The 14,686-nt window shown below is 38.4% G+C and overlaps 1 protein-coding gene across 2 annotated transcripts in view; it reads left to right on the top strand.

Moving 5' to 3' along the window:
- The window catches only part of KDM5A (lysine demethylase 5A), a 49,506-nt gene that overhangs the window by 5,577 nt on the left and 29,243 nt on the right, over nucleotides 1-14,686 (top strand). For both annotated transcript variants that reach the window (XM_064421204.1, XM_064421203.1), the window contains exons 4-10: nucleotides 332-502; nucleotides 983-1,117; nucleotides 5,842-5,947; nucleotides 6,496-6,584; nucleotides 9,929-10,087; nucleotides 12,397-12,516; nucleotides 13,593-13,751. In XM_064421204.1, the coding sequence (XP_064277274.1) occupies nucleotides 332-502; nucleotides 983-1,117; nucleotides 5,842-5,947; nucleotides 6,496-6,584; nucleotides 9,929-10,087; nucleotides 12,397-12,516; nucleotides 13,593-13,751 (939 nt within the window). The remainder of the gene's footprint in view (nucleotides 1-331; nucleotides 503-982; nucleotides 1,118-5,841; nucleotides 5,948-6,495; nucleotides 6,585-9,928; nucleotides 10,088-12,396; nucleotides 12,517-13,592; nucleotides 13,752-14,686) is intronic.

Raw genomic sequence — 14,686 nt, 5'->3', positions numbered from 1 at the left:
CAAGTCTGGTGAGGGTTAACTTTTCAGTTTGTTCTTATGGTAGGTTTTGTATCTTTTCCAGCACGTGATAAACCTTAACTGTTGGATTCCTCCTGTGGCAGACAGTATGCAATTCACGTTTGCTAGTAAATTAAAAATCACATTAAATACATGAAGCAATAAAAATAAGTCAAGTGCTTTGTTATTGAAGGACTAGTCTTTCAGGAAACGAAATCTAATTTCAGGATTCTGTCACTTTTCATGGAACCTTTTGACATTTGGTTGCTTTAATTGATTCTTGCTTTTCGCAAGCTGGTGAGAGCAGCTCAAAACCCTTATTTATTTATTTCAGATTGTTGCCAACAAAGGAGGCTTTGAAGTAGTGACCAAAGAGAAGAAATGGTCTAAAGTGGCGAGTCGGCTTGGCTACCTGCCAGGGAAAGGCACGGGCTCACTGCTCAAGTCTCACTATGAACGGATCCTGTATCCCTATGAGCTCTTCCAGTCCGGGGTCAGCCTCATGGTGAGATGCTCGTCTTTCATGCTATGAGGAGGGTGCCCAAAAGGCACACAGAGTGCTGTGTTACTCCATGTGGAACTGGGACACGGGGTCAGTGCTGTTAGAAGCTCCAGCTGTGCCAGCAAAGCTAGAACCACCCTCGTAGTTATCTGTGACAGAATAGTGCTGGAAGTTGTAACGTGACCTTGTGTAGTTATTTTCTGGTGTTTCTTTTTAGGACTGAAGTCAGCTGTGTTGGGAAGGAAAACAAGGCAAAAGATGATATGCTTAATTGGAAATGTTTATTTTTCTCTTGATAACCTGGTAGATGGGATTCAGTTTTCTTACTTGAAGGATGAATGAATTAATTGGCCTCTTTTCCAAATGGTGTGTGTAATGCTGTGTGACTTCACTCGTGCTGTTTCTTAGCACACAGAATGATTCATAGGCTGTGGAATGATCAGCACTGCCTGACCAACAGTGTCCTGTGCTCTGCTCCTCTAGGGCATCCAAAAGCCTAACTTGGATCTTAAGGAAAAAGTGGAGGCTGAGGACCTCAGTTCAGATGCCCAAGCTTCCCCAAAGCAGGCTTCAAGGATGAATGTCATGCTGAAGAGAACCAGGCGTGTCAAATCCCAGGTATTCCTTTTTGGTCAGCTCTTGCAGACAGAGAATGCTTATTTCTCCCACCAGTGCAGCAGCCTTTGGGAACCTGCTCAGAAGCACCACTGGGAAGCAGTCTTCATTTAACTAAATTCCAGAGAAGTAACTCTGAGATCTGGTTTGATACAGCATATGCACTGTTTGTGTCAAAATTTCTAAAAGTTGCTTTTTGTTTACTGACAAGTGGCCTAAGTACCTTGGTAATGAATGTGTCTGTGGAAACAAGACAAAAAGCTGCTTGTGAGTTGATCTTAAAGCTTCTGGTTGTACAAAGTTCTAGAACTTTTTAAAACCTTTCTAAAATATGCCTCTTAATGACACGAATGCAAATACATGTAAGTAATGGTTAACTGTGGAATTGCATGTGGGAATAACGATCTCAAGCTGGGCAGGCAGTTCTTCTGAACTGAAACAGATGTGTGAGGAGATGATCAGTGATGGCTGGAACTGTACAGGAGTTCTACAACTTTTCTGCTGAAAAGCAGTTTCTTTCCTTCTGAAATACTGGTGGTAGAGGAATTTCTGGTATTCTACTAGGTGATATTAACTCCTGGGAGGTACCCCTGAGAAAATCTGAGTTCAGACTGAGTCACCACCATTTAAAATTGCTGTCTTACTGAAAATAATTGTGGGGTATTGCCCTGATGGCTCTGTTGCACTATTTAAATCAGGCCTTCCCCTTCTGACAGAGATACTCCTTGCAGGCAGCATCCTGAGGCTTTTCACATGAAGTCTGGTGGCTCCCTGCTGGCTCATCAGCAGAGCGTGGGTGAAAGCTGGATTCATATGCAACCAACTTCCTACTTGCTTCATACTGTTCTAGACTTAGCTCCAGCACCACAAGGCTTTTTCAAATGCTTTTTAACTACTTTTTTTTTTACAATGCACCTTTCTTGTCACTGAGGTATTTGAGTATCCTTTATAATTTTTCACCTTCTTTGATGGTTTAGACTGAATTGTCTTTAGTGTTTTCTCAGCTTGCTAAAGCTGACTTGTAGTTATTTATCATAGCCATATAGCAGTGCATCACACAAGCAGTCCAGGCCTGTTGATCTTCCCAAATCTCTCAAAGTATTGGTAGTGAGCTATCCAGAAAATCTGAGAGTGCTGCAGGAACTTCAGCAGTCATTTGCTATGTGGAGTTCTTCTTTGGATTTGAATTCATCTTATGGTGAAATGCCAGTATGTCCTTTTTCTCACACATGGTGTAAAAGTGTCACTGTTTTATCAAGGTCCTGTGGGATCTTTTTTCCTGCTGATTTCAGTAGAATAATGGTACTTGTCATTTCTCCATGTTGGAAAGATAATTCTTTGGTGATCCTGGCACTGTAAAGCTGTTTCGCTTTGTTTGAAGGGCCTGCAATTCAGAAATAAGAGATTTTATTTAGATAATCTGCAAAAACTATATATATTTAAATGCCTTTTATTAGGCTTGTAGCCATGTTATCTTTTGAGCATTAGAGTTATTAAAATGGCTGAAGTGAGTTCTTGAATACAGGAAAAACTCATCCTATTTGCATAGACAGAAGTAGGTTTTGGCTGTGTTGGAAGCTGTGTATAACTGTCTTAAGTCTTCCCTGGAGTGGCATTTAAAGATAGATTTTTCCTCAGTATCCAGAAATGGTAGCAGTGTAAATAAATATCTGAGAACATGGAGACATTGTTCCAGATTTCAGTGCACCTTTTTGTTGTAGACAGGACTCTTTTTATTGTCTGAAATGCATACCTGGAATTGGACCAGAGGTTGTCCAGACAATCTTCAGAGAGCCAGTAATATGCAAGTAATGTAAAAAGCTGCTAAATAAATGTCATTCTGCTCTAGCTGAAACATCTGAATGATTTGTGTGTAGTGTGCCTGGTTAGTGAGCATGGGTAATTCCACAGAACTCTGCAGATCCTTGGATCTTTTCCAAGTTCTAGAAGTGCTTTCCAAAGACCCTCTGCATCTTCTGGCAGATAACTTACCTTAGAATGGGCAATTAATAAGAAAGTATAAATATAGTAGTCAGAAATTACTGAAATAGAGAAACATCCTCAGCAGTAGAAGGATGTGAGAAACTTTGGAAAAAGCAAATTTCAAGATTTTTCAAGAATGTGAAAAATGAAAGAAAATAGGGAATAGGTGTCGACCTCTGTGGAGCATAGCTTGAGAATCTTTGGATACTGTAGTAAAATGTCAGTTGGAAACATTGTCTGTGAATAGGAAGAGAATAATTGGATGGTGAGCAATTATGTTCGGAAAATAAACTTAATGCTTTATTCTCTCTTTTCTCTGAAGAAAGCTTTCACAAATAAAAGCTGGAGAAAGGCATCTGAGTTCCTAAAGGCTTGTAAAGAAAATGACAATAAAAATTAAATTAATTCAGATTAGGAAAAGAGAATATCCTTAAGGAAAGCTTAAATTTAGTAGAATACTTCCTTAGAAAATGGTAGTGGTATCTTCATAGATGATGTGTTAGGGTGTATTTTAGCTGACAAGGGATTTTTCTAATGAGGCTATGTCATGGTGATTTCTGGTAAAGAATTGCAGTACTGGAACAAGAAGTGCTGTCCTCTCAAAGGATATTAACTTAATGTCCAGAGAATTTTCTTAAATACAATTCTAAGTATGTCTGCTTTCAGGTTTCTTTATGTTTGCAGAATAACACAGTAAAATAAGGTTTTTTTGCTTGAAAGATTTCTTTCCATGTCAATAACTGTAGAACAAAAGAACTCAGGGAGATGCTGAGAAATGCCCCAAATATGTAAATATTTTGGTTACTGGTTGTAGGCGTTGTAGTCTTGTGCACTGGGGGTAGAGGACTGGGGTAGCAAATATTTCAGAATTGATGAGGGGTGAGACAGGAGAATAGTGAGTGAATCCAGTATCAATATCCAGTCAGTGTTCATGAGGTTACATAGGAATCTGACTTTTAAAAATCATTCATCTTCCCATATGCAAACTGTTCTTTTTCAAAACTCTGTAGCTATTTCCACCTGAGCATGAATGGATTTCATCCACTAAAGTTCAGTGGTATCCAAGTAAATCTGAGCCAAGGAGTTATGAAAGTATATTTAGATAATATATTTTTAAATTAAGCTGTAAAACTTTTTTGCTGCATGTTAATGATTTGATTTTATTAAATATGATAATAAAATTATTTTTCATATCTAATTGAGAAAACTATCTTTGGTCACAAGAGCAGGAGAAATTGAGGAGATTGTTGTTGAAATGATGTCTGTGTGAAATATGTGGGTTGATTCTGTCAGGTTCTATTAGCTGAGAGAATGGTTGAGTTGTTAATGCATTTCAAATGGAAAATGAGGGACTAGGAAGTCTCTGGTGTGTTTGCTTATGGTTTGTTAACCAAAAAGTGAAGAATTGGTGAGGAAAAATTTGTATGGTTGCACAGTAGGCTTACAAAGTTGGTCACATATAAAGTGCAAATCATTTTATAGCAACATATAAGTGTTCAAAATTAGAATATCAGCAGTAATTGGGTTGGAAAGATGCCTGTTAGCCTAATGCATACCCAGTTCAGTGGGAACAGGGACTGTAAATATCACTAAAAATTCCTTAGAGTAATAATGCATAGGAAACTATATCTTGAAATGTCTTCTGGGAGCAAGAAAAACAACTGATTAAGGCAGAAGAATCATCTTTTTTAATGTTTATTGGCAGTGTATTAGAACTTATGTTAAACCCTTTTTTAGAAGATATTTTTGGGGTTTTTTTTAATAATTGATTAAAAACTTTAAAGGCATGTCACCCCAAGGGACAGGCATGAGATATCAGGCCATAACTTTGAAAAATAAGAAATGAAGTATCATCAGGAAGCTGAGGAATAACTTCTTTAAAATTACATGCCCACCTTCAAAATTTATAGTCTTGCTGAGGTCTTTTAAGATCAGTGAATTTCAGGAGGAAGTTTTTGAACAGTGAGAATGTAGTGGCCTTCTGTACCACATCAGAGAGATTTTTCAAAGTATAAGGAGGCAGCATAAAGAAAAATGCCAAGGTAATTGTGTTGCGGATAAAACCAGAATATTTTCTTCTTTCTGTTGTTAAATTAGTGGCAGTGATGTGAGAAAATGAGGTGGGTCAGTAATGGGAAACAGAAAAGTTCATTAGAGCAGAACACTTCAGGAAACATCACTGACAGGGGCATGGAGCTGTCACCAAATGGGTCTCTTTACTTCTGATTTTGAGCTTGCAACATGAGTAGCTGTGATCTGAACTGTACTCACAACATTTCATCACAAATAACCCCAGAAGCAGCCAAGCTTAAGGAAGTTGGTTGGAACTCATTAGTGTTGTGTGGATGTATCTACTCAGGGAAGCAGACAAGGAAATCCTGTTGAAACTGCATTAAAATCCAGGCACTTGACTGAATTGTAGGGATTTGGGAAAAAGTTGCTCTGGCAGTCTTATTATTTTTTGCAAAATGTCAAACCTTGTTCTTTTATTTGGTGTAGAAGTCACTTCTTGTAGTTGATTTGGAATATTAGATGGGAAATAATTTGGAAATTTGGGACAAAAATTCTCTCTTACTTCATTTGCATATGTTCATTGCCTTTGGGAATAGAAAATCGTATTTTTTCAGGCCTGCTTCTTTTGATGAGCACATATTCTGAGAGAGTGGAATAGAAACAAATTGTGAAGAAGCCTGGAGGGGAAATATTGGTGGTTTGTGCTGATGTGGTCTTGTATTTATTTTTAGGCAGAGGCAGGAGAAATGAGTAGAAACACTGAACTGAAGAAGCTGCAGATCTTTGGAGCTGGACCCAAGATGATGGGACTGTCATTGGGAGCAAAGGATAAAGAGGGTAATTAAATCTTGGGCTCTTAGCTTTCTGTGAGTTCTTTGCTTTCAGTGAGACTGTTAAATCTTCCTGAATGTCTCTAGAGACAGTATTAAGGAGAAGGCAAATCAAAACTGGAAAAAGAAAGCTAAGTCTTCTAGGGTTTCATTCACGAGAGATTTACAGAGTGCTTCATATAACTTGGCAGAGTTTCAGCTCTTTATGTATTATATAGTAACAATAACAATTAAACAGCTGTTCCATTTACTGAGAGACTGAAAGGGGAAGCAGGACTTAAAAGTACTGAAACTGATCCTGCCAGCAAAGTGCACAACTTAGGAGTCTAATTCACTGTTTTTCATGAGGCCACTGGGATCACCTGTGAGGATAAACAAAAGACGTTTTTCCTAATCCCTGTTGATTTTAGATTGGCCAGATACAACATGGCATTTTTGCTTTCTTTGGACTGTTAAGTAGTTTCTGATCTAAAAGGCAGGGTGTCTGTGGTGTTTTTACAAGTTGAGTCTATCTTGATGTCACATTAATAGCATTTAACTCCATTTTCCTTCCAGACGAGGTGACGCGAAGGCGCAAGGGAACCAGATCGGAAGCGTTCGGAATGCAGATGAGGCAGCGCAAGGGAACTCTCGCTGTCAACTTTGTGAGTTTGATGCCTTTCCTGTGATTCCTGATAGAAAGGACTCGCTTGATTTACTAAGATTTTTCTTCTTCCTCTAAAAGAACCCCCACCCCTCCAAACAGATGAATGAATGCATGCCGCAGCAGATGATACTGTTATGGGAAGAAAGAACAGTATTTTGGAAAACAATCTGTGCTCAAGGCTTTTGTTTTCATCTTTTGGACAGGAAGGCTGTTGCAATGTGGAGCTTTTTGCTGATCATACTTGCTACATGCTTGAATGCCTTCAATAGTTCAATTCTTGTTAGAGCTCCCCTTAGCAGAACAACTATAATACTGCTTCTTTTCCTTAGAAGAGATTCTGAGGTGCTCCACTACTTCAGGAGTTTGTTTTTAGCATTTCCACATTGTGTCTTTTCTGTTTTGAATTTGAATAGGAAAAATAAAACATTTAGTTCTCTGATGTGTGTCCATGGGAAAGCAATGTACAGTTGTTCTTAATGCCTTTCACAAAATGTGACTTCCTACTTTTAAAGTATCATAACTTAACATGTGTATGCAGCCGTGAATGGAGAGTTGTGCTCTTATTGTCTAAAGAATTAGACTCTTCACCTAGAGTTCAGCTGTTCCTTTTATTTTATTCTTAGCCTAAGAACACTTACAAAATCTTATCGTAAATTTCAACCATGGAAGGCCAAGGCAACCTAAAGACTCTAGCAATCCCATTTTTATATGAGGCAGGAAAAGTGGGAGAATTTGAATATTTAAAAACCAGATCACTGTGCCATTGCAGATCAGTTAGGATTTGTGTGGGTTGAATTTTTTCAGTTGTGCTACTACTTCTGAATATATGGTTTTCCTAGGCCATGCAAATTTGATAATTTTAACTAGGCTTTAATTTTAAAATATTTTGTGTTGTCTCCTGGGGTTTTTTTATGGAGCACTGTTACTTACTTTTTTCATTTAACCTGTATTTATAAGAGAAAACAAAACTACTCTAACAACAAAGCTGCTGGTTTTTGCTGTAACGCTAATATGTTGAAATTCTGTGACTTAGTACTATTTGGTTCCACACTTTTTTTTAATACTTGGATAAGGAAAGAAGTCCTAAATGCACTGGTGATGCATTTACCTCATATAGCACTGGGCTGAGAAATACTGTGGTGCAGTTTAGTGCATATTTCTCCATCATTTATTTATGTTTTTTTAAAGTGCTAACCATGAAATTGATTTCATTTGGTGAATTGTTGCAGTAAGGCAGAAAAATCATAAAGAAAGACTTCATAAAATCAAGCCTGCTCTCCTGGAATCAGTGTCTGGCCTTGTCAGAGCTAGCATTTTGCAAGTTCCCATGTGAAAGCAAACCTGTTGTGAGCAGTTTGTTAACATAATAATCTGTTCCTGGGTAAAAAAATAACCTGCACCTGCATAAACTGGTTTTGCACTGTTAGATACAAAAATGAAAATTATCTTTCACAAACAACTGTTCCTGCACATGGACACGGAGACTTTGAGTGACCAATCAATACAGAGTAACAACTTGTTACTAACCAGTAAAAGTAATTGACAAGAAAACTACTAACCAATTGGAGTCCCACACGAGGTCTGCAAAGCTGTGTTAAAAGGAGTTATGTGGATAAAGAATGGCCTTTTTCCACCATTAAGAAAATGGAGACCTGTGTGATTTACTCCCATAGTGAGTTACTAACTGGGAGATAAAATACACCTTTTTATCTCCTCCTCTCCCCCTGATGCATATAATTATATGAAATCTTAGTATTACACTGTTTTATTACATGGCTAGCAGGGTTTTTTGTGGTTATTGCATAATCACAGGTCTGCTTGTTGTGAGTATCTATTTCAATGCAGTTTTTGTATTTGCCACATCATCACTTATGCTAACATAGAGGTTGCATATGTTAATAGGAATTTAGAAGAAGGTGTTACTAGTGAGAGGTAGCTAGTGAGGACCACAGAAAACTTAGGATTGCCATTTTCATGCATTGCTAAGTTTTGGGAAGAGAATATCAAAGTGCCTGCTGAGGTACCCTGCCTCCCTTGCATGTAGCTGCAGCAAAAGCAGCTGGTTTGGTGCTTTGGACAGACATAATGTTCCATGAGGGTGAGTGTGTGGGGTTTTTTTTAAAGGGGAAAATGATATGCCTCTGAGAAGAGCTGCATTATTTTTTAAAATAGTTTCTTAAGAAACCTGAGCAGTCTCCTGAAGAAGTATATTACTGCATAGCTAGGAGGTTGCATACTTAACTAGGCCACTGTAACTCAAGATGGGTTTCTCATTAACTATTTAATCCACCTGAGCCTAATCAGCTGAAGTGCACATGTTTTTGTGACATCTTGATTAAATTAACAGACCCCACCAAACGCAGCTCCACCTCTTCTGGTGTTATTTTGAGCTGTGTGAAGGAAATACACACAGCCTGAATTGCCAGGGGCTGGTGGAAGTAGTAGCAGAATTTGGAGTAGGTGTCATTCATGAAGTTCATGCTGTTAGTAAAAGTTCATACAAAAAGTAAATTTTTTAGCAAAGATAATGTAATACTCAGTTTTTTTTAATTTAGATTGTTACACTTCTTCAGTATTATATTACATGTCTATTAATTAAAGTTTGTTGCACTCCACAGGAAGCTAGAGCAAAGAAACTTCTCAATCTTTTCATATGGTTTTCTCTTTGGCCCCAGAGAATGTCTCCCAGTCAGTGTTGTTCTTGTGGAGAGACTATCTTGTACAACTTCCAAAAACTGTTTGCTGTTGTATTGGGATTAATACTTTTCTCTTATAATTCAGAGTTTTTATTCTTTGCTTTGGAAGAAAATGAGAAAGAAGTTGGTACTTCTACTTGTGGTTTCCTTTGCTTCCTTGTGAATTTTTAGATTGAAATCTTTTGGTTTGTGGATTTTATGATCTCTTTTTCATTATGAAGATACTGCTGTACTGTTGCAAGTGATGATGTATATATTTCTGAAATACCTTTTTGAGATTTTCCTTAGCCATGCAGTCTTTGTAGAGATTTAAATTGTTTTCCATTGTAAGAAGGCTGAAGAGAGGGAGTTCTAAAAACTGTAACTTTTGCCTTAGAACAACATGAGTGAGCTGCTGTTTGAGTTAGATAGCAAAAGATAGTCCAACTGAACTGGATAGTTATTTTGCAGCAGCCAAAGTCCTCCTGCCCCCTGCACATAGTGCTACTTTGAGAATGAAGCAGAAACTATCCTTATCAATACTTGTCAAAAACCAGGGTTAATGCTCATATATTGGACTTCAGGATATCGTCCTTTTTTCCTTAGCTTAAGTAAGGCATGCTCTGGATGAGAAACTTCTTGTAAACTTTTATTTTTCCCTCCACAGGTTGATCTTTATGTTTGCTTATTTTGTGGTAGAGGAAATAACGAGGACAAACTGCTACTGTGTGATGGATGTGATGACAGCTATCACACTTTCTGCTTGATTCCCCCTCTTCCTGATGTACCCAAGGGTGACTGGAGGTGTCCAAAGTGCGTTGCTGAGGTACAGTTCAAGAGCTCCTGAAGCTTTGTATGTGTGCTTGTGTACCTGGAAAGATCAGAAGAAGAGCAGTTCAGCAATCCATCTGTGTAGAATGCATTGTTTTGGAATATTGTCAAGATGAGCCTTGGATTTTGGTTGATGAGCCATAAGGAGAGAGAAACATTCCTTCTAGAGCTTGGGCATAACCTTTGTTTTTGATGTGGCTATGTGACAGGTAAAAAATTTGATCTTGGTATATTAAAAGCTGAAACTGAATTTGATAATCTGGAAGTATGAAATTAGGGGTGAGAACTAGGGTTATAATGGATGTTTCCACATAATGATGACACAATTTGTAAACTATGAAGTTAAGTATGAAATTTAGGCATAACAGGGAGCTTTGATTATTGGAAAGACATTATGGCATTGTTCAGAATGGTCTGTAGCAGAAAGTGAAAAAAACTAATTTAAAGTTCTGTTGTAGTTATTTTAGATTTGGTTTAATCTAAAAAAGGAACTACTCAGGCTCTGAAAGTGGAAGTTGAATTTCATTACTCAAAAAAGAACTACCCAGTTCTAAGAGATTGATCAACAGACAGCAAACATCACTTGATTGGTTTGGTCTTAAGGAAACAGATTTTGCAAGCTGAGAAGGTTGGTAGATGTAGGTTTCAGAGGAAGAAGCTTACTGTTTGTAACTGTGTAATTACAAGACTGGCTTTCACTCTTGAGGCTGTGTTGTTTCCAAAAGGAGCAGTTGTCCACACACATTTCTAGGCCCACTTCCCTCTGTGCCCTTCTGCAGTGCTGGCTGCTGCTGGTTCCTTTATGATGGTGTTGGAGAGTTGTGCAGCCACAGGAGCTGCATCAGCTCACTGCTCTAACCCTTCACTGAGGTGTTCAGATGAACTCGGGCAAATGCTGCTTAAAGAAAGGTGGAAATTCATAGCTACAGGCAAGGGAAGAGATGAAATGTTCCCTTTGGGCTGCTGCTCAGAGAGTGGATTAACCTACTTCTTCATTTGCCCTTCAGATGGAGCAATAAAGAAGAATTAGGAAACTGCAGCAGTGTAATATGGAGTTGATTTAGAGACTATAGTAGTAAATAGAGTGGCAGTTCAGGAATGAGGAAACTCAAGAAATTTCATTATTGCTAGTAAAAACAGGCATAGATGTTACCAAAGAAAAAAATGCAGGCAGGGAAAAACCCAGGAAATATAAGGTGTCAAGTAATTTTTTACTAGTAAATGATACAGAAAATATTTGAAAAGTTTTGGAAAGGCATTGGAAGTAGGATGTAGGAGAAAACACATTACTATAATGTGTACTGGAAAGTAAACAAGTAACTGTAAAAAGATGTTTGAAGTATTCACGAGCACTTTTTGCCTCAGTTTTTTACTTTAGATGTTAATTATGCACAGATCCTTAATGTAATTTTACAGCAGAGTACTGGAACAGAAGCTGGGAAGAACAGTGTAAGGGCTCTTTATATGCATTTAGGTCAACATTGTTTGACAGTGTTCACAGATGTTGTAGAGTCTGTCACAGGCTCAATTTTGATACATGTTGGGAATAGTCTAAGGACAGTTCCTCTTAAAAGAAAACCACAAACTACTGATGAATTCCTTTCCAGTCCTGTTTCTTTGACTGAAAAGCTGACTATTAGATAGTCCTACATCATCTTTGTGTTTCAATATGCCTTGTATATATATAAACATGATATCTGTTCCAAAGGAGCTGAGAAGGACAATAAAAATGAGTGGGGAGAGGAGCTGAAATGTGCACCAGTGCTTTTCATTTTCAGGATGAATGGGGATAGAACCGGGAAGGACTTGGAGATTTTCTGTCAGATGGGCCATGTCTGTTGTTGCCTGTGTTGCCCTGTTCTAATTTCCTTTTTCCTCTTCCCTATTATATATTTTCACAGTGTCAAATCTGTTGATGATTTGCTGACTTGATAAGACTGAAACACTTGGGGGGTTTGTTCCTGTGCAGTTATTCTGCAGGTGCTTGAATCCAGTGTGTCTAAGAAATGTCCTGTGGCTGTCTAAGCATCTTGTGCACAGTCTTGCTTTGTGGCTGGCAGCAGTAGCTGATGAAATGTAGCTTTGGACAGGAAAGCAGAAGTGTGGAGCCCTGGGGTTGCAGGGTTAGATTAGCTTCTGTGCCGTTAATTCTGGGCTGTTTCCGTTGTGGTGTGACTGCCTGGGCTGCAAAAGTCTCAAACCTGGTAGCTGGGTAAGGACTCTGGACACTAGGGCTTCTTGCTAAAAATGTAACTGTGTCAGAGTCTGCTGCAGGGAACAATATTTCTGTGTTCTGTCTCCTAGGAATGCAACAAACCCCGAGAGGCCTTTGGATTTGAACAAGCTGTCAGGGAATATACTCTCCAGAGCTTTGGTGAAATGGCTGATAACTTCAAGTCTGATTATTTCAACATGCCGGTCCATGTGAGTTTCAGCTTTTGTTGGGATTCCATGTAAGGGAAAAAGAGAAGAGGTTTCAGCTGGTCTTGGATTTTTGCTAAGACATCTTAGCCTTGTTTAAAGAGGCACCATAAGCTTCAAACATGTAAACAAATTATTTAGCTTACTGGCATCTGGTCTCATTTCAATTTCATTTCACTCTTTCTCTGCAATGGGCAGACAGCTTTATTGCTTGTTAGAGTTTACTGTACTGGGCACACTCTAGTTAATGTTCTTGCCTTTTTGATAAACTGGACTCTGTATCTTGTTCATTTGGCATAGGGGCCCTTTTCCTGCCCTCCCTATGCCTTTTGTCTTGGTTTAGTTTGTCCAGAGGATAAATCTTTGGTTTTTTTAATCTTACAGTATTTTCTTGTAGACAAGTCAATAGACTGAATCTGTCTGATAATCACACTGGGTTTGGGTTTTTTGGTTTTTTTGTTATGCATCACAGCAGCATTTTTCAAACTAGAATTTCTGCTTTGGCACAGTTCCACTGTCCTGCAGCACCAAGGTCTTCCTCCTCTCATGGTTCTTTGGTAATTTATGGATGTTGTTGCTAAAGCTTCTGCCTTTTAAGGACTCCAATTTACGAGACAACTTTGAGAGATGGAACAAAGCTTATTTTAAAAATAAGCTTTGTAAATGAATGCATGTAGGAGCAATGATCAGTTATATGAAAATCAAACTCCTGATTACAGTTTTATATCTGAATCTTATTTCCTTACTGTTGTTCAGAAATCCTGGTCATTATTCTCTGAAATAGTTGGAATTTGCGTGCTGATTTGTTCTCTTTGCTGCTTGATTTCTGCTGCTGTTTCTTCTTCCCCCTGTATTTTGCTGTATTTCTGGTGATTCCATCTTCTTTTGTTTATTCCTTCTCTCTGAAACATTCCAGCCACTATGGAGGAATACAGACCAAAACCATGACTTTGAAGAGATGGAGGGGAGAGGGGGAGTGACCCTGGTGTATGAAAATTCATGGGGAGTTAATAGCAATTTATTGCTTGAATGATAATTTTTGTTATCTGCACATACCATAACCTCTCTTCTGCTTTCAGATGGTTCCCACTGAGCTGGTAGAGAAAGAATTCTGGCGATTAGTGAGCAGCATAGAAGAAGATGTTATTGTGGAATATGGGGCAGATATCTCATCCAAGGACTTTGGGAGTGGCTTCCCAGTGAAGGATGGCCGACGAAAGCTGATGCCAGAGGAGGAGGTGAGGAACAGGATGTGCAAACTGACCCCATTCTTTGCTCTCTGTAGGATTTCACATTAAGACTTTAGGTCAGAAATGAAGAAATTGTTTCAGGCTTTTGCACGTACTTAACATTCCTTTTGAGCAGGGCATTAATCTGATATTTGAGGTTGTTACAGATCTGGTTGCTGATAACCAAGGTTTGTTTCATGATTTAAGTCACATGTGTTTTCTGTCACTTAATCTTAGCAGGCAAAGATGTGCAAGTTGTTGCAGTTTGTCTGAGTATGAGGAGACTCTTTAATAATACTTTTTTTTTCTTGTTTCAAACCTTTTCATTTTAGAATTAGTTACAGAAACATAATTCTGTTCTCCTTAGGACGTTCTTAATGGGTGAAACAAACGAATTGGATTTACCTCGTTTCTCTGTGTGTACTGTAATAATGTAGATGTAGATACATCATTCAATTATAAAAAAATTCAATAAGGATCATCTGGTACTATTTTCCCTCAGACCTTACTGTAGCAAAGCAATTTTCTTGCTGCTTGTATGCTGAAATTCAGGCGTAGTAAAGGTGTGGTTTCCTGATTATGCAGCCCCAAATCAATTTATACTGCTTACTGGATGACATAATCCTGTTCACTACCATCTTCCTGTGTGTACCTTTGTTGGCTGTGCTGTGATTATTGTGTAGCTGCTTAGTGAGTCAGCACTGATACTTCTATTTGTATGAAGGTAGTCACTTAAAAAATTTCTTTCAGATCACTTAAGTCTTCTGACTCACTGCAATGTCTTTGCAGTATCAGAGCAGAGGAAACAGCAGCAATGTTTGGCTGAGCTGAGGCTCTGACCAGGCTTTTCAGCAGCTGTGGGATATACCTAAAATCCCAATCAGTCTGTGCTTACAGCTTGTGTAAAAGTGGAAAGTAGATTAATGCTGAAGCACAGTAGTGGG

Source organism: Passer domesticus, chromosome 5 (assembly GCF_036417665.1).
Source record: "Passer domesticus isolate bPasDom1 chromosome 5, bPasDom1.hap1, whole genome shotgun sequence".
In the NCBI taxonomy this organism is placed as follows: domain Eukaryota; kingdom Metazoa; phylum Chordata; class Aves; order Passeriformes; family Passeridae; genus Passer; species Passer domesticus.
The sequence above is the reverse complement of the archived record's forward strand: the minus strand, read 5'-3'. Positions and strand labels throughout refer to the sequence as shown.